The 18953-nt window shown below is 42.2% G+C and overlaps 1 protein-coding gene and 1 long non-coding RNA gene across 5 annotated transcripts in view; one reads left to right on the top strand and one right to left on the bottom strand.

Annotated features, from left to right (window-relative positions):
* PDE6C (phosphodiesterase 6C) overlaps positions 1-18953 on the bottom strand; it is a 73658-nt gene that overhangs the window by 1958 nt on the left and 52747 nt on the right. For all 4 annotated transcript variants that reach the window (XM_056529481.1, XM_056529479.1, XM_056529480.1 and 1 more), the window contains 6 exons: positions 18682-18782; positions 16395-16502; positions 14803-14866; positions 13487-13561; positions 12162-12245; positions 7981-8134 (listed from right to left, as the gene is read on the bottom strand). In XM_056529481.1, coding sequence (XP_056385456.1) covers positions 7981-8134; positions 12162-12245; positions 13487-13561; positions 14803-14866; positions 16395-16502; positions 18682-18782 — 586 coding nt within the window. The remainder of the gene's footprint in view (positions 1-7980; positions 8135-12161; positions 12246-13486; positions 13562-14802; positions 14867-16394; positions 16503-18681; positions 18783-18953) is intronic.
* Positions 601-18953, top strand: part of LOC130281821 (uncharacterized) — a 70373-nt gene continuing 52020 nt past the window's right edge. Inside the window, exon 1 of the long non-coding RNA XR_008846115.1 lies at positions 601-1381. This is a non-coding gene — a long non-coding RNA (uncharacterized LOC130281821). The remainder of the gene's footprint in view (positions 1382-18953) is intronic.

Raw genomic sequence — 18953 nt, 5'->3', positions numbered from 1 at the left:
CACGTCAGAGTTTCTGCTATTCCGCACAAATGCCGCACAGAAAAGCAGACTGTGGATTTTACGAAATTCTATCAAAATTTGGGCAGAATTTCTGTGCTTTTAAAACACAGATTATGCTCGAATTCAGAGTCCCATTAAAGGGGTATTCCGGGCAAAAACATTTTATCCCCTATCCAGAGGATAGGGGATAAGATGTCTGATCGTGGGGGCCCCGCTGCTGAGACCCCCCACGATCTCCCTGCAGCATCCGCATTCAATGCGGGGACTGCGTTGCTAGTTTCGGAAACCTCCGGGTTTCCGGGACTGGGGATGTGATGTCACGCGACACCCCCTCCATTCATGTCTATGGGAGGGGGCGTGATGGCCGTCACGCCCCCTCCCATAGACATGAATGGAGGGGGCATGGTGTGACGTCACGTCCCCAGTCCCGGAAACCTGGAGGTTTCCAAAACTGGAGATTCAGCACCTGCATAGAATGTGGGTGCTACAGGGAGATTGCGGGGGATCTCAGCAGCAGGCCCCCCGCGATCAGACACCTTATCCCCTATACTTTGGATAGGGGATAAAATATTTTTGCCCAGAATACCCCTTTAACTTCAATGGGGCTCTGAATGGAATTCTGCAAAATTCATAAGTCTTATAATTTTACAGAATCCAGAATGTGGAATTTCCACGTGTGAATGTGACAGCAGAATCCCCATTGAAGTTAAAAGGGTACTCCACTCCTTGACATCTTATCCCCTATCCAAAAGATATGGGATAAGATATCTGATCATGCAGGTCCGGCCGCTGGGACCCCCACCATCTCCAGGCCGGCACCCCGGCTTCATGAGCAATTGTTTTCAAAGCACTGGGTTCAGGAGGCCATGGTTGTGACATCACGCCACGTCCCCTTGTCTCATCACACCATGTCCCCTTGATCAGACATCTTATCCCCTATCCTCTGCAGATGTCTAGGGGTGGAGTACCCGTTTAATGTGCAGTAAATTTAGCCAAATTTTAAAGCAGAATTTTCCGGTGGAATTCTACAGAGAAATTTTGCCTTGTGAACATAGCCGATAGCAGAGAAGGGGGGCCCACCCAGTAGCCCCCAATGTAAACTAAAGACTTAAGGTTTATCAGTTAAACTATTAGCCTGGTAAAAGAAGAGGAATAAATATCATCCGCAAGGTTATGTTCCCAACATTCAGTGTGTACGTCAGAAAGTGCTTCCAGCATATGCCCCAAATGGTTGTCAGCATTCTTATTTGTGTTTTCTAAAATGTATTTGACTGTGCGTTTCACTACAGGTGGATCCTGGGAAAAATCTGGCATATGCAGCAATATTGCATATGCGCCAAATGAAAGCAAAAAGAATTTGGTCTGAACAGAACATAAAAAAGTAAGAACATTCATTTTGGACTTTACGGTATATGCCAAGAATGTGAAGCCATAATTCTTTGCCATCCCTAAAATAATCATATAATGCTGGGGCTGTGAAGAAAAGATGATGCTTGTCTCTTCTGTCTTAGATGAGAAGTAAGAGAAGGGCCTGACCTCCCAGCCAAGACAGGACACTTAATAACCTCTTAGATGCACTATAATGACCAGAAATACAATATGTAATGCCTAGTGCAGGGCCTGTAGGGGTGTGGAAATGATATCCATTTTATGGCTTCATCAATTACTTTCATTAGTTTTTCATAACAGTTGATTGGCCATTGTTTTACAATGTATTCTGGCAGAGAAAAAAAATCTCCAAAGTTGGAAGGAAGGAGCTGACTGGCATGAGGTACACAAAATGATGATTTATGTACTTATACTGCTAATTTATGTGACCTATGCAGCAAGTCCAACATACCGTGTTTCTCCGAAAATAAGACCGGGTCTTATATAAATTTTAGTCACAAAAAACACACTAGGGCTTATTTTCAGGGTAGGGCTTATTTATTTACGGTATGTACATTGAACAACATACATTGCCCCCCCCTGTTTATCAGCCCAGCGCTGCTTATCTCCCCCTGCCGCTGCGCTGTACTTTGTATTCCTGTGCCCGGGCTGCAAATATTAAAAAACAAACTTTAACTCACCTTCGTCCTCCATTCCCCCGTTGCTAAGCCGGCCGGCTCCTTACATGACAATGCGCTCAGCCTATCATCGGCCGAGGCGGGACATCGCTGCGGCCGGTGATAGGCTGAAGGCTCAGTGACATCCCAACACCAGGAAGCAGCAAGAACAGCGGAGGGACCATGAGGCTGGTTGCTTAGCAACGGGGGAACGGAGGACGAAGTTAAGGTAAAGTTTGTTTTCTAATATTTGCAGCCCGGGCATTGCCTAGGTCTTATTTTCGGGGTAAGGCTTATATTGCAGCCCACCCAGATAACCCAGGCAGGGCTTATTTTCGGGGTAGGGTGTATTTTCGGGGAAACATGGTAGTAGTCCAGTTTTTCCCAACTAGTGTGCCTCCAGCTGTTGCAAAACTACAATTCCCAGCATGCCCGGACAGCCAAAGGCTGTCCGGGCATGGTGGGAATTGTAGTTTTGCAACAGCTGGAGGCACACTAGTTGGGAAACACTGGTCTAATCCAGCCAACCATCAATAGTACCCATCACTGTGTACTGTCCCTATATATAGTCTTCCAGCTTTTGATGAATTTGCCTGACAGAGGTTAGGCCAAATGTCTGGATTAGACCAGTGTTTCCCAACCAGGGTGCCTCCAGCTGGTAATTGTAGTTTTGCAACAGCTGGAGGCACCCTGTTGGGAAACACGGCAGTAGTCCCATAATATATCTACTCCATTAAAAAATATAGATATTTATATATAGATCCATGGAAAAAGAAGCGGCACTCCAAATAACGTGATAATGTGGTTTTTATTCACCCATCAAGTCAAGAGGTGCTACGTTTCGGTCTACACAATGAGACCTTTCTCAAGCATCATTGGGCTTGAGAAAGGTCTCATTGTGTAGACCGAAACGTTGCACGTCTTGACTTGATGGGTGAATAAAAACCACATTATCACATTATTTGGAGTGCCGCTTCTTCTTCCATGGATCTACAAGTCTTGGGATATTGAGTCGTGCCCCCAGGAGCTGAGCACCCACGTGGACCCAGAGTCCTTATCACAGGTCCTTCCGAGAAGTACATATATATCTACATTTAAAGTATACATATATTTACTTAATTACTGAAAATTAAAAACAATTATAATAAAATACAAAACTGATATGAATTCAGTAAAGCATACCCCACACTGCTTTCTTGATATCAACATAAATTTGTGCTGGACGAGCATTGAGTATAAAACATTCCAGTTATTTAACTTATCTCTGTATCTGTATATTTAACTTGTGGTACAGCTACTGAGAAGAAACAGAACTAAACCTGTCCTCGGAATGTGGGGTAAAGTTCCTGGTATTAGTATGAAAAATGAAGCGTGCATGTTACACAGGTTATTCAGCAGCTGCGCTAAAATTGGGCACACCTCATAAATGCCCTACTGTGGATTGGCACACGTGCCCAAAATAGATAATTCAAGACTCTGTGTTAGACACTAGTCAAAGCAAGGTCTTCTCCAAAAGGAAGAGTCTGCCTGTCTGCAAATCTGTAGACTGGGAATTTAGGGGTTCTTGCCCCAGGCAGGATACCGGTTAAACTGAGTTCAGAAGAAGGGGGTACTGACTTGCTTTAAAAGATAACTCCAAGATGTACAACTTATCACCTATCCTAAAGATAAGGGATAAGTATTAGATCGCGGGGGGTCCGATTGCTGGGGCCCCCCGCGATCTCCCAAACGGCGCCCCGGCTTCCTGCATGAGCGTTTTCGACAACAGCACGAAGCTGCCGCTGACACGCCCCGTCCATGCAGTTCTATGGTAGCGCCAGAAATTGCCAAAAGAATCGCTCCGGCTCTCCCATAAAGCTGCATGGAGGGGGCGTGTCAGCCGCAGCTTCGTGCGGTGGTCTACACACCCCATTTATGCTGTGAACTGGGGCGCCATTCGGGCATTAGCGGGGGGCCCCAGCGGTCAGACCCTGCGCGATCTAACACTTATCCCCTATCCTTAGGATAGAGGATAAGTTGTACATCCCAGAGTTATCCTTTTTAAGGGCCAATGACTAAAAGAAGATATCTCAAGAAGATATCCCTTATATACAGAAAAGGGAGAATAAGCTGATCAGTGGGGATTGGACGAAGGTAAAATGTCCCCCGGAATAAACATAGTACATCACATATGTATGGCCAGCTCCCTATTCATTCTCCATTATTTTATAGGTATCAAAATCTGCTGCAGCAAAAAAAAGGTGTGAAATTACCCTAAGGCTAGCTTCACACTACGGAATCTCCAGACAGAAAAATTCCGTCTAGAGATTCTAAATGTGGCCAGCGACCGTGCGGACATTGCCGTCCCCAATAGATGGCTATGTCTTCCGTGACTAGATCTGCCTGAAGAATAAGCACCACCGTTCTTTAGGCGGAAATTTGAAAGCAAATTTTCTGCTCACAAATTCTGCTTCAAAAAATTACGAAGTGTGATTTGGTGGACAGAAAACCCATTGACTTGCATGTACATTTTAGTAAGCAGAATTGCTGTCTGCAAATTCAAAGCGGAATTGCAGGCAGAAATTCCGTAGTGTGAACCTAGCCTAGGGGTCTATTCACACTTCCAGTATCCTGCGCATATTTGATGCTGCAAATTTGAAGCTGTGTTCAATTGTTTTGTTTACATTGAAATCTGTGGCATCAAACGTGCACAGGATTATGTACAGGTGAATACACCCTAAAGGTATCTATTCACATGTACAGTGTCCTGTGCAGGATTTGAAGCTGCAAATTTGAAGCTGTGTTAAATCAATTAGTTTACATTTAAAACTGCAGCTTAAAATCCTGCACATCAAATATGCACAGGAAACTGGGGGAGATTTATCAAAACCTGTCCAGAGAAAAAGATGTTGTTGCCAACAGGAACCAATCAGATCGCTTCTTTCATTTTTGAAAAGGCCTCTGAAAAATGAAAGAAGCAATCTGATTGGTTGCTATGGGTGTGTAACTCAGCAACTTTTCCTCAAGGCAGGTTGGGGGAGATTTATCAAAACCTGTGCAGATTGGGTGTGTAACTCAGCAACTTTTCCTCAAGGCAGGTTGGGGGAGATTTATCAAAACCTGTGCAGAGGAACATTGGTGCAGTTGCCCATGGCTACCAATCAGATTGCTTCTTTTATTTTTGAAGAGACCTGTGAAAAATGAAAGAAGTTTTGATAAATTTTCCCCGTTTTGAACTCAAGACAGGTTTTGATAAATCTCCCCCACTGTACGTGTGAAGAGACACTGAGCAGGAGAGGTTTGTCCATTTCTGACATGGACAGAGGTGTCAGCAGAGAGCACTGTGGTCAGACTGGAATTAACTACACAATTTCCTCTGTAGTATACAGCAGCTGATAAGTACTGGAAGTGTTAAGATTTTTAAATAGAAGTAATTTACAAATCTGTATACTTTCTGGCACCAGTTGATTTGATTAAAAAAAATTCCACCGGGGTACCCCTGTAATAGAGGAATGGGCAGACCAATGGATTTTTCTGGAAGCATAACGTGGAACCCATGTTGTCCATATGGTGGAATGTTACTGTGTGAATAGTTCTTAGGATGTGTGTGTTGTGTCAATGTTTTCAGTCTTTTATCAGTCACCTCATCACATTACACAAACACTATGTATCCCCTGCACTTTGGACGCTGAATCCCTTTGATGAGATCACTTGTTATTTTGACCGTGACCCGAATTTGTGCCCTCTGTTACTTAACCAAGGAAAACCAACCCCATACAGTAGTCTAATGACAGAACATCTGGGCAGTAAACTATTACTATGATCAAAAAAATTATCATCTGTTGTAGTGAACTGTCTAGTCAGTGTATGAAGAAGTTGGTCATGTCTGTTTGCCAAAAATGTTTTATGGTTATCTTATTAGGGACACCACTTTCCTGAATACAGATCTGCAGATCTCCACAGGTCCATCATCTCACACTCCACAGCAGTCAGCTGTCACTCCACAGTTTGGTAATGGAAGCTATAGGAAGGCACACAATTCCACTATAGTGGTCGCACCATGACCAGGTCTGGTGCAAGGATTTTTGCCACCCTAGGCGAAAGCTAATTTTGCCGCCCATTGGCTCCGCCCTTTGACACACCCCACTTTACTAGTGGGGTGACACACTGTAACAAATCTCCTTATGTTATCACCTTATTACTGGGGTGACACCATAAAGAAACCCCACCTCATGTAATTACCTTACTGCTGGAGTGACATAATGTGACAAACCCCCTCCTTATGTAATCACCTTACTACAGGGGTGACACAGTGTAACAAACCTCCTCTTCATGTAATCTCCTTACTACAGGGGGGACACAGTGTAACAAACCTCCTCTTCATGTAATTACCATATTACTGGAGGGATACACTGTAACCAACCCCACGCCTGTCTGCCTCAGATGCAGATTATTATGGTACTGGGGGCGAGAGGATATTGGGGTGGGAGGTTGGGGCGGCATGGTAGAGTTTTGCTAGAATGGCGGGTGCTTCGAATGCTGGCTAACTTTATTGCTGCAGACAGAGTGGCGCCCCCATCAAGAGTGCGCTCTAGGCGGCTGTCTATTTTGCCTATAGGTAGAGCCGGCCCTGACCATGACCACCGTCCTTTCCAAAGGATTTGCACTGTGGCAGGTGGATGGAGTGCTGAGCTGAGAACACTCTCTATACAAGGCCTTACACCCTAAGCAAGCAAATGTAAAGTGATTGTCCTCGTGGGAAATATCTTAATGCAGTCCTTGGCTATGAGCGATTAAAGAAATACTGTAAGTTGGGCAGATAATGTGGTAATGTGACAGACTTAGGCCATGTTCACACACCATAAAATTGGTAGTTTTTTTTTATAATTGAGAAACTGCATTTTTACAGTTAAAAATAAACTGTAAAGAATAGCCAATGGAAAATCGCCCATTAGGGAAAACACAAGGTAAAATAATGGCCATAATTGCAACGGCCATTAAGTTATCTAGCTTGTTCTTTAACAGTCTTTTTACCGATTTTGGATAAAATTCATAAAACACAAGTTCAAAACTTTTTGTAGCATACTCGGCTCCAACGAAGGTTTCACTGGTTTTATTGTCCCCACAATGTCTGTTTTTCCCAACCTGGCAGATTTTCTTTAAGACTTTGCCTACACTGTGACTTTTTGTAGCACTACATTATTGATATTATTAACTCCTGAGCTACATCTGCATGGAAAAGCAATACACTGCATTGTGGACTGCAGCTGTCACCAAATAGTTTAAAAATCAAGTAGCGCTACAAAAAGTTGCAGTGTAGCCCTAGCATAAATGGTCATTCACTTTGCAATATTTAAGGTCCATGTTCAATACACAATCACAAAAACTGTGTAACGGCTAGGTTGGGTTGACAGGTCACTCACTATGTACACGTACAGAGAGACTTGTCAGTCAAGGCGAGCTAGGTTGGGAGACCACTGGACCAATGGAGCCTGTCGGATTTTTTTTTTTTATTTTTTTTATTTTTTTCATATTCTAAGGTTTATTGAAGGTATTTAACCCTGTCGGGATTTTATGCTGCCCATGGTTTGGACAGACTCCCTTTAAGCAAAAGTTTTTCAGAGGATTTTCTCTGAGACTCCAATTAACACTTATGAAAAGCTACCGTGTGCCAGCAATTGGTTAAAGATACTTAGGTATAAAATTGCTTGTAACTCATGAAACTAAACCCTGTCCAGAGAATGTTGTTAAAGGGTACGCCACTGGCCAGTGTTGGGAACATTTGGTTCCAAACGCTGTGTGCGCGATGTGTGGGTCATGCATCATTGAGGGGGTGTGGTCAACCCCAGCAGCACACACACAGCATTCAGAACTAAATATTCCCAATGCTGGCCAGTGGCGGAACCTTTTAAGCATTATAGCTTACACGTTATAACCCAAATTAAACACTAGATACCTTTCTTTCCCCCCACATCATTTTCTGGTTTCTTCTGTTCTTCTAAAGCCTTCATCTTTTCATCGTAAGCATCGGCTTGTGTTTTCCACTGAACTCTGTTATTTTGAAGTCCATCATACATGGGTGTGATTTCTTTATGAAACCGTGAAAATTCCTGGAAGTGGTAATGATATAATCAGAATTATCAGCTCTAGTCACACAAACCCAATATTGTAATGCCCCTTTCATATCACATTCAGGAGATCCATTGTCAATCAAATGACAGATTGGATCTAGACACAAGGGAGAGCTATCCGCCCATATGTTACCATAACATCTGACTAGGCTTGTAGGAACATATTAGAAGTTCTGTCTGTCAGGAATTCTCAGTATCTTAGAACTTGTAAGATATTAAGATTAGGAGGTGAGCCATTTCTCCTTTTTATAGAGAAGGACCAGACCACTGCATTACCGCTGGTGTAAAGTAGATTCAGCTGATACATAAATGTATTGCTCATTGTATACCTGGCCAGCTTATGGCTGTGTTCACATTGCCATTAGAGGCACTGTCGGCAGCCATCAAATTTCCTTGCAAGAATGAAACAGCATAATTTTTCTTGCCATCAAAATACTGGCAACCACAGTGAAGCTTCAACGGGCCTCATGATGAGTTATAGGGGCTGTCCATGTTTAAAGATACAACAAGAAAAGAGAAGTCACTACAACACAAAAGGTGTGTGCTATCTTCAGCCGTACAGGAGACAGATCACTGGCCAAAAATTACGCTACTGTGGGGTGTTTAAACATAAATTACTAACATTGTCATCAATCAGAAGGAGAAAGATGTGACACTCACCAATCAGCACATCGATAGTGTTCTTTATTACAGCTCCATGTGAACAGGACAGCTTACAAATCTTTGGCCAGTTAGCTAGGAGGAGAGCAGGGTCGTGAAATGGGTCATCACCACTCCTCCCTGCATACTGGCCACAGTTTTTGTATACTGTCCTGTTCACATGGAGCTGCAATAAAGTACACTATTGAAACGTTAACTGGTAAGTGCTAAATATTACTTCTTCTACATACCATATTTTAAAGGGTACCTTTCATCAAAAAAACTTTTGATATATTATAGATTAATGTATGCAGAATAACTTTCCAATAGCATGTTATTAAAAAAAATGCTTCTTTCTATTAAATTTTCCACTCCCTACCAGTCCTGTCCGCAAGCCTTTTTTTTTTTAAGGTTTCAGGCTCATATTGGAGTCCTAAATCTCAGACTGCAGCCAGGACACAGACAAGCTCAGCACTGCACCCTGCCAGGGAGCAGTGCTGAGCTTTGTCTGTGTCCTGGCTGCAGTCTGAGATTTAGGACTCCAGCATGAGTCAGAAATCTATAAAAAAAAAAAAAAAAAGGCTTGCAGCCAGGACTGGTAGGGAGACCCCTAGTGGTCATTTTTTCAAAGTGAAAAATTTAATAGAAAGAAGCATATTTTTTAATAACATGCAATTGGAGAGTTAGTCTGCATACATTAATTTATAATATATCAAAAGTTTTTTTTATGAAAGGTACCCTTTAACATAATTGTCAAAAAGCTGTAAACAACATAAAATGGGGGGGAAAAAACTGACACTCGTACACCTTTCTGGATTGCGCTACTGATCCTTCTGCGATTATATCACATACATCATTCACGTGATGATGCAGCCAAACACTGGACTCGATGGTGATGCTTACATGTATAGTGTGACACTGCTATGGCCATAATTGGCTGAAGCATTATGTGAATGATCATCTGGAAAATCTGGAATCGTGAGTGATCTAGGGTGTATGCAAGCTGCAGATTTCAATGTTAACCAAATGACTGAACACAGCTTCAAATCCTGCGCATCAAATATGTGCAGGATACTATGAGGGAAATTCCTCAAAACTTGTGCTAAGGAAAAGTTGACTAGTTGTCCATAGCAACCAGATCGCTTCTTTCATTTTTGAAAAGGCCTCTGAAGGATAAAAGAAGCAATCTGAGTGGTTGCTATGGTCAACTGGTCAACTTTTCCTCAGCACAGATTTTGATGAATCTTCCCTTATATGTGTGAATACACCCTTATGAGTGATTTTTTTCATATTATAACATATTCATCTGTCAGACAATTCTCTTAAAATCCCAGTCCATCCCTTTAATGATGTCCATCAGGTATTGATGGGATCTATCCTACACTGATCCATGAAAACAAATAATGTCAATATCAAGCCTGATCAATGAAATCCGGGGACATTTTAGGTAGCAACAGGTGTGCTTCAACATGTACAACACAAAAAGTTACACAATCTAAAATGTGAAAACAAGTTCATCTACTTGTTTTTTAGAAGTTAATGTAAGTTATCTAAAATATTTCGCATGCAAACATTTGTAGAACAAAATGTATGAGAACAACAGTTTTGTGAACCTTGCAATGTGTCAAAATGTTGTTCCTTACCAAGTTTAAACAACATTTATGTTAAATTAATACGATCAACCCTAAAGGGTTTGTTCATTTCTATATCAGCTACAAAAACCCATAACGTTGTAGAGGAAGGGGAGTGGAATGATACAACCCAAATGACCATGACCATTGTCACAGAGGTGAACTCTTCTTCCGGGCATGGAGCTCTCTGCAGTAAGAGTTTTCCTGGCCCCACCTCTGATATATTATTGATGGTTCTAATGGTCTTCTGATTGGATGCTAGAGCTGGCGTTAATACATGAGAGGAGGAACCAGGAAAGCTCCCAATGCAGAGAGCTCCATCTACAAAAGAAGAATAGCCAAACTCTCTGACACTTCTGAGATCTGAAAGTATGATTTCACTCCCTTCCCACAGGACTTTATGGGGATATCAGTTTTGGTAACTCAAGTTATTATAGCACTGTCCCAGGAAACCAGCAGGCTCATTTTGTAAAAATAAATTTCAAAATACATAACTAAGATTAAAGTGTATAAACTTTTATAGAATGTAGATAATACCAATATATGTATATTTGTAATATACATTGGTTAAAAAATATTTACATTTTTGGCCCTACAGCTATTGTCTGTGTGTCTCTATGAGGAGTCCAAATACAGGAAGTGTGCGTGGAAAAGCAGGGCACTGTACACTTAGGACTAGCAGGGCTCTGCACACTGAGGCTCTATGACATGCCCCTGGCTCACACATGAGGATGATTGACAAGCCAGGAGCCTGCACAGAGCCCTACTTCTCCTGCCCTCACTTCCTGTATTTGGACTCCTCATAGACACACACAGGCAATAGCTGCAGGGACAGCATTTTTTCACCCAAAAATATACAAATTTTTAAAATCAATGTATACTACAAATATACATATAATGGTATTGTCTACATTATATCAAAATGTTTGTGTGTACTCTATGAAGAGGTGGAGGGGTAAGCCGCAAACAGACAGTTTTGAAGCAGCTTCCCATTAAAACAATAGGATTGGTAGTTGAAATCAAATCCAAAATCTTCATCAATTCTGTTCACTGGCACTGTCTGTCAAGAAGGAGTCAGACAAACATGCCAAAGTTGAAGGGGGGTCAGCTGATTTTTGTCTTAAATGTACAGGCATCTTTAAGTTCAATGTTGGATAACCACACCTAAAGGAACAAGCAACAGTAAAGCTGTTAAGGTGGACTTACACCCTCATTAGCTGTTGGCCAACTATCTCTTCTGATCTGCTTGTACACATAAACACTTGGCTGAGAATTCATGTATTCTTAAGGGACAGGGGGGTTAAGTCACTGCCAGACTCCTCTGGCTGAAGCCTCTCTCTCTCTCTTCAAGACACAAAAAAAGGACTAGGAACAAAAATCCAACATAATTGATCTTTTTTTCCCCCCAAAATCATTGGGAGGCTCCTATACCCATCAGATGGTTGGCTGGTCCCGTTGAAATGGATGGATTCAGCTGACATACTCCGGGGGCCCTTAGAAGCCTTTTCCTTGCTCTGACTGATGATATGCCTTGTGTCTGCAGTGGTAAAGCTGGAGTTACATTTCAGGTTCTCTGGTGGGTCCGGTATTCTCTAGTCCAACAGAAGTCATTGTGGGTAGGGGCAAAAACTGGGCATGTTAACAGTGTGTACCTGCTGGTTTATGACTGTCCTTTTACATCCTTAATTTTTTTTAGGAGTGATTTCCAGTACATAAAAATTGTATGCATCACTTACCTTATACACAAATGTACATACAAAGTCAATGAAACCAACTTGAAGCTTGGGCAACTCCTCGGCTTTGTTCCTGTCCATCATTGGCTAAATCAACAAAAAAAACAATGCTGTAGCATAATAAACATATACAACATACATGTAAACAGTATAAAAGGATTTAGGTACTATGACAATATGGGGCAGATTTACTAATGCAAATGTCTAAGCAGTATGATACAATACTATACTATGTGTAAAAAATGTGCCAGAAGTCTGAGCCAAACCAGGACTATGTAGTCTAAGATCGCAACAGATTTCTGAAACAGCCGGAGCCACCTTGCGCCTTTGTAGACAGTCTGTTTTCAGTTTAATAATTTGTAAGAATTGAGTAAATGTGGGCCTATGAGGGGAATTTATCAATCTGTTTAGACAGCTTTTTTCGTCTAAACTTGTGGAAAAGTCGTAGGCTGGCCCTGTGCGACTTTTTCTGCAGCATTTCATTTAGACTGTTTAAATTTCCTGACCATGACCGTGTTCTTATTTAGGCTACTTTGTACAATGGTCGCTAATTTAACTACAACTTTTTGTGAAAAGTCTCACCGTCCAAATTTAGAAGTTATCACTGGGCAATTCAATCCGGCCCTATATAACTCTATGTGACAATTGTATTAAAGGGGTTGTCCGCTGCCCGGCCTTCCAGAGCTCCGCTCGCAGCGTCCGGAAGTTCATTACTCCGAACGCTGTGTGCAGGCTTCCGTGTTCGAGACCGCCCCCTCATGACGTCACGCCGTCCCCTCAAGGAAAGTCTTCCCATAGACTTTTGTTGAGTGGGCGGGCGTGACGTCACGAGGGGGCGGCCTCGAACATGGAAGCCTGTCCCCTCGGGCGCTGCGAGCGGAGCTCCGAAAGGCTGGGCAGCGGAGAAGCCCTTTAAGGTCCGTGCGACATTTAATACAATTGTCTCATGGCCACCATTCTCTGTGACATTTGGAGTAGAACAGTTCTGTGGTCATTCGGCAAAGTCCATGCGCCATTTGGTAAATTTGTTGCATGACTGCCACTAATTCCGCAACTTTTCAGCAAGAAAGCCAGTACAGAAGAAAGTGCAGATTTGATAAATGCCCCTCTATGTGTGTATATTTATAGAATGGGCTAAACTTAGCCCTCATACACATTATATTAATGGTAAATCGAAAGAAAACATAGGAAAGGAAAATAAAATCTATGCATTACAGAAATGCATTACAGAAATGAGTAAGCAGTCATATAAAAACACCATACAGTAATATACTATTGTAATCTAATAATGTTTTCATCTTATGCATACAATAACACTGTAACCTTACGATAGGCTGCTGCTGAAGAACTGTTCTCTCCAGGTCTCCTTGTTCCCAGAACTCATTAGCAACCATAAGGGCGACCTAGATGCAAATAATCCCACTGTAATTTACTGCATGGTTAGAAATAGTAGAACAATTCTATCACACAAAATATGAAATGAGTTTTTGTAACCAGTGTGGCTGCGGTGGAGCTCAGCGTTTGGAACAAACTGTTCTGAAGGCTGGAACCGGCGCCGGGAGCTTGTAACGTCATAGCACCGCCCCCTCATGACATTACGCTCCACCCCCTCAATGCAAGTCTATGGGAGGGGGTGTGACAGCCGTCACGCCACCTACCATAGACTTGCATTGATGGTGTGACATCATGAGGGGGTGGGGCTATGATGTCATGAGCTCCCGGCGCGGGCTCCAGCGTTCGGAACAGTTTGTTCCAAAGGCTGAGCAGCCGAGTACCCCTTTAAGTTCGTCTCATCGACTGCTATGTAAGTTTCCCCAGGAGAAATATGGGAGCCCCTTTACCACAGCAGTTTCTAAAAAGGACCCACTTATGAAGGAAACTGCCTAAGATCAAAACCAATCTTAGATCTAGACCAGGCTCAGGGAAACTAAACTGAATTGGGAATCTATGTATATTGCATGTGTGGGCTTGTGGAGTGTATGTGCTTCTTGTGGAAAAAAAAGTAAATATTACACTATTAGTTACAGTAATTGAGGTCAAAAGGCTTGGAAGCAGATGACTGTGTTAAAATAATAACTACAAGTCAGAGGACTTGGCATGTTATCAGGCAAATAAGGACTATAAAAGGACTATAAAACGAACAGGATACCCGGCACTGTTCAGATTAAAAAACGCATGGATCCGTGGATATATCAGAAGAGTAGCTTTATTGTAACATTCATGCAACGCGTTTCGCTGCACACAAATGTTACCATAAAGCTACTCTTTTTACACATGCCTTTGGGAATCAATGTATATTGCATGTGTGGGCTTGATGAGTTACAATAAAGTTACTCTTCTGATATATACATGGATCCATGCTTTTTTACATCTGAACAATGCCGGGTATCCTGTTAGTTTATGAAGTCTTTTTATAGTCCATGATACCCTGGGACAGGAGGGCTGCAGTCGGTGCTTACGACATATGTGCTTCACATTGTTGTGTATGTTACACAACCAACTTTGGTAAGAGGCCATCTTCCTCCTCCCCTCCTCCTTGTGGGATTACTGGGAATCCAGCACATGAGAGCCCCTTCTCCCCTTTCTATTTTCAGATCGGGCAAATAAGAACAGTGATATTTTTGTCTATAAGCAAAATACCTACTTTACTTTGTACTTCCCAAGGCTTGGTAATGGCAGACAAGTCACATCCTGTCATCATCATGGCCCTGTAGTGACGGAAACACATTTGCTGGGCATTAAACCTAAAGTATGATCATTATAAAAAATAGCTGAAAATATTAATCACACAAATAAGTCATAGAAACTGGATGTTATCGGGGGCAGCCAAGACATTGGCCCTGATTTACTAAGAGTGTTGTATAGTTTTCTTGTGGGTTTTAATTCCCTACAATTTTTTTTCCACAGTATTTACTAATGTTTCCCTACATTTTCCACTTTCCCTACACTTTGCTTTTTTTACACCTGCTCTGATCTGTAGGGTTTCCCTCAGCTCAAATCCACCACATTTTCTGTGGAAACCTTAGTAAATATGTTGGGTTTTTGTGAAAATGTTGGGGACATGCCCCTTTTCAGAAACCGTGCCCACTTTCCTCAGCCGTCACGACCCTTTTTCGGGTTCTCTCAGTAAAATGGAGAGTTAGTCAGGTTTTTTTCAATTATAGCGCAAATTCTGGTGCACATCCTGGCGCAGACAGAATTTCTGGCGCACAAACTGACAAAACATGTCAGGTTTACAATAGTAAATCAGGGGCATTGTGCTGCCTAGGTCCAGGAGTGAAATGCTAAGGGTTAATAGACAGCTGCGGCGATCGCTGCATGCTGGTTATTAGTGGCGGCCGCCAGCTGCTGAAAACAGCTAGGGTTCACTGGGTATGGAGGGGGCTTGAGTCAGAAGCCCGCTCCATACATCCTGAGCGGCACCATGACGGACTAGGTCCGTCATGGGTCGCGAAGGGGTCAAAAATCTTCTCGGGCGGCAATTTGCCACCCCTTTGAAGGTGCCAGCTTGGTCCAATGGACCCAGCAGGACCCATTGTAGGGCCAGGCCTGGATGTTATCTACTGGATATGCCATAATGGTGTCATCATTGAGGGTCTTGGAACCACCAGATATCCAGATTTTTACATGGCTACAGCCATCTTTACTGTGTATTTTTTATTTGATCAAGTGTAGCATCTGGTAATATCAGTCATCAAAAAGCCATTGATATTGAATGTATCTACTCAAAGTAGTGTGGTTCCTAAAAGTTTAGTGAACACAAGGGGTATATTTAAAGGGAGCGCTTGACCCAGATGGTCCCATAAATGGTGTCTTATTACACACACTTTAATTTGTAAGCCCGTCTGGTCTTGCATGGGTCCTTCTAGTGGGTCAAATATAAGGAATTTTAAATTCCACTCTGAGGGCCGCCACTATTCATTTTTTTTTAGTTGTGTGTTTTGCATTTGCGCTTTTATCACATATATTCCTAGGATGGCATCCCTTCCAACAATCTAGGAGAGATGTGTGTGAGCACCACATTTCTCACATTATCTGCAGTATCTGTTATTTAAGTTGATGTTACGGGTTTATTAAAAACTTTAGTTTTACTACTTACAGAGGATTATGAGTTAGAGGTAATCAAAAATAAATGTCTATTTTTTTTTTTTGACAATCCAAGTAGACCCTCTAAATATCTATCCATGGACCCCAGGTTAAGAACTAAAGTGACACATAATAATCACGAGCACTCACATGATTATCTCCTTTTTTGTTGGGTCGGAGATAATATATTTAATCCTTTCATCCTCTGACTGCATTTGTTCCGTCGCGTCTACTATCTTCTGAAACATAGTCCTTTTCCTGTGTTAAGCCAAATTGAGAAGGTGTCATTTTATTCAGCTAACACCTTAATTAAAAAACAACAAGTTTACATACCACAAGCACCATCTCAGTATGCACGTGTCAAAATTTCACATGCATATGTTTCATGTTGTTTCCAACTTCAGTTTTTAAATGGTGAACACAGCATAAACTTTAGTGTACATAAAGGGTGAATGTTGTGTAGTGGATAGCTGGTGCTTCTGGGCCTGTAGAGAGTGGGTCCAAGTCAGGATATGTGTGACACCTTAACAGATTTGGGCCAGATTTTCACGCTTTATCCTGCTCCAGGATGTGAAGGCTAGACTTCTCCTGTTAGACTGTACCAGGTAATTTCCTTACGAATGGTATTAATGTGGGCAGTGGCTGGTTGGCAGGCCAGAGGGTCCCGGTGCAGGTAGAGGAGAGACTAGTGCAGGCATATACATCAGGATCAGGAGAAAGGCACAAGAAAACAGATAAGGAAAACACACCTTTGCTATGGTAAAACCACACTTTTGCCCAGGTGCAGGTGTCGCAGCCTTATATAGGTTGTGTCAGGCAATTATTAGTGGAGGACACATGAGGAGGGCATGCGCTGGTCCTACAAACCATACCAGAAACTGCAGCCACAATGGAAAAAGCAGAAGGGAAGAGACTTGGTAAAGGAGAGCGGGCGGAGCAGCAACAGAAACATGGCGGTAAGGAGTGCCAGAGCAAACAGTTACAATGACCACTTAGCAATCTCCACAGACACTGCCACATAGATAACAAAGTATCAGGAAACTGCTACAGAAGGGTAAGGGGGCATAATCTCTTTGATAAAAATGGTTGTGGCAGACCAACAATTGTGGAGCTATGCTTTTCCAGTAAGAGAGCTATGAGGGCATGCACCAGCATTAGACAGGGGGGGGGGGGGGGGAGTAATGTCGATATAGGGCTTCCTCTCTGTATTTTCTGCTATTACAGATGTAGCAGTGCTTGTTAAATGGCAGGAAAATACTTTGAGTATATACCTGAAATGTGGACATTAACCCACCATTTTTCAAATGTGTTTTTGGACAAAGGACCATAGACATGTTACATGAGAAAGTGGTGGGGGCGGGGGGGGGGGGGTTCTGTACAGAACCTACTACATACAGTCTTAGGTGGATTATAGGGTAGTGCAACTTCAGCAAAACCAGTCTATTCTCAACTCTTATTAGGTCTAATGACTGGCACAAACTGGTCAGGATTAGCAAAGCGATTATACAGACCTGGATTAACACAGATTAACATAGTTATCTGACTCTCTCTCTCTCTCTCTCTCTCTCTATTTACTCTTTCTATGCAGGACCACCATCAGGTCCGTAAAGATGGTTCTGGAGTACAGGGTCCTCACTAATCAGTCACTTCATGGGACCCAGGCTGTTATCTATAATATGCCTCAAACTGCTTCCTTCTCAGGAAACCACTACCAAGTTTACTGTTATATCATTTTTCCACTTCATTTCCCAGCACAGATTATAAAACTATGGAAGAATGTATGCTAAGGCTGAAAAGTAGAGGCTCTGGCCTTTACACCATATGGGACCTAAATACTTTGGATTGTGAATCATTTTTGTATACATATAGATGTAGGGGGTGAACAATTATCTTGTACCCACATTAAGATGTCTGTAAGTCTCCTCTGCATAGACCTAGTCCATTCAGCTAAGGTTTAAAGGCTATGGGTGCCTTTTATTGCATTTGCTAATATTGCATTTTACTTATTTTGGTGGGGAAAAAATCCCAAATGTCTTTATTAAAAATTTTACTCTTATCTTTCAAAGTGGCTTCTCTCAAAGGGGCTGCCTGGCAACCCAGTCTCCTGTCCTTCTTTGTATTCTCCTGAACAATCTTCTGAGCTGATATACCGGTATTTAAAAAAAATTGAAGTTTGCCTACAGTAGCCATCAGACTTCAGGAATTTCATGGGACATCTAAAAAGGATTTAAAGGTACCCATAGTCTTTAACCCTGCTTATATGCGATGTTATTCGGTAGCAAAGCTTTACAAATCCTCTGTATTCTAAAGATCATGCATTGAAACCACTTGTTGCCTAAGGTGTTATCTAAGCAACTTCACTTGCCAGTGATCAGCCACCCTGCACGTGGTAACTGGCATTATTCCATGGCACACTTTCATGGTAACATGCACTCACTTGAAATACAAAGCCAGGTCGGTTGCTATGATTGCGACTTCAAACAAATGAATCACATTCTCGAACTGTCTCTTGTTTAGATTCTGGAAAATGTTTAAACTCTGCAAGATAAAAAATGTTGTGTTATCGCTGCTCCGAGGGCATACAACTTATGCCCTTGCTCAAGCAAAGATTTTTTTTGTAAACAAATTTATGTAAAATTTATATTTCTAGAAAACTTGAGGGTAATTGAAAATAGGTGATATTGGACATATTATCCTGCAATATCCTGT

The sequence above is a fragment of the Hyla sarda genome, chromosome 7 (assembly GCF_029499605.1).
Source record: "Hyla sarda isolate aHylSar1 chromosome 7, aHylSar1.hap1, whole genome shotgun sequence".
NCBI classification, from domain to species: Eukaryota; Metazoa; Chordata; class Amphibia; order Anura; family Hylidae; genus Hyla; species Hyla sarda.
The sequence above is the reverse complement of the archived record's forward strand: the minus strand, read 5'-3'. Positions and strand labels throughout refer to the sequence as shown.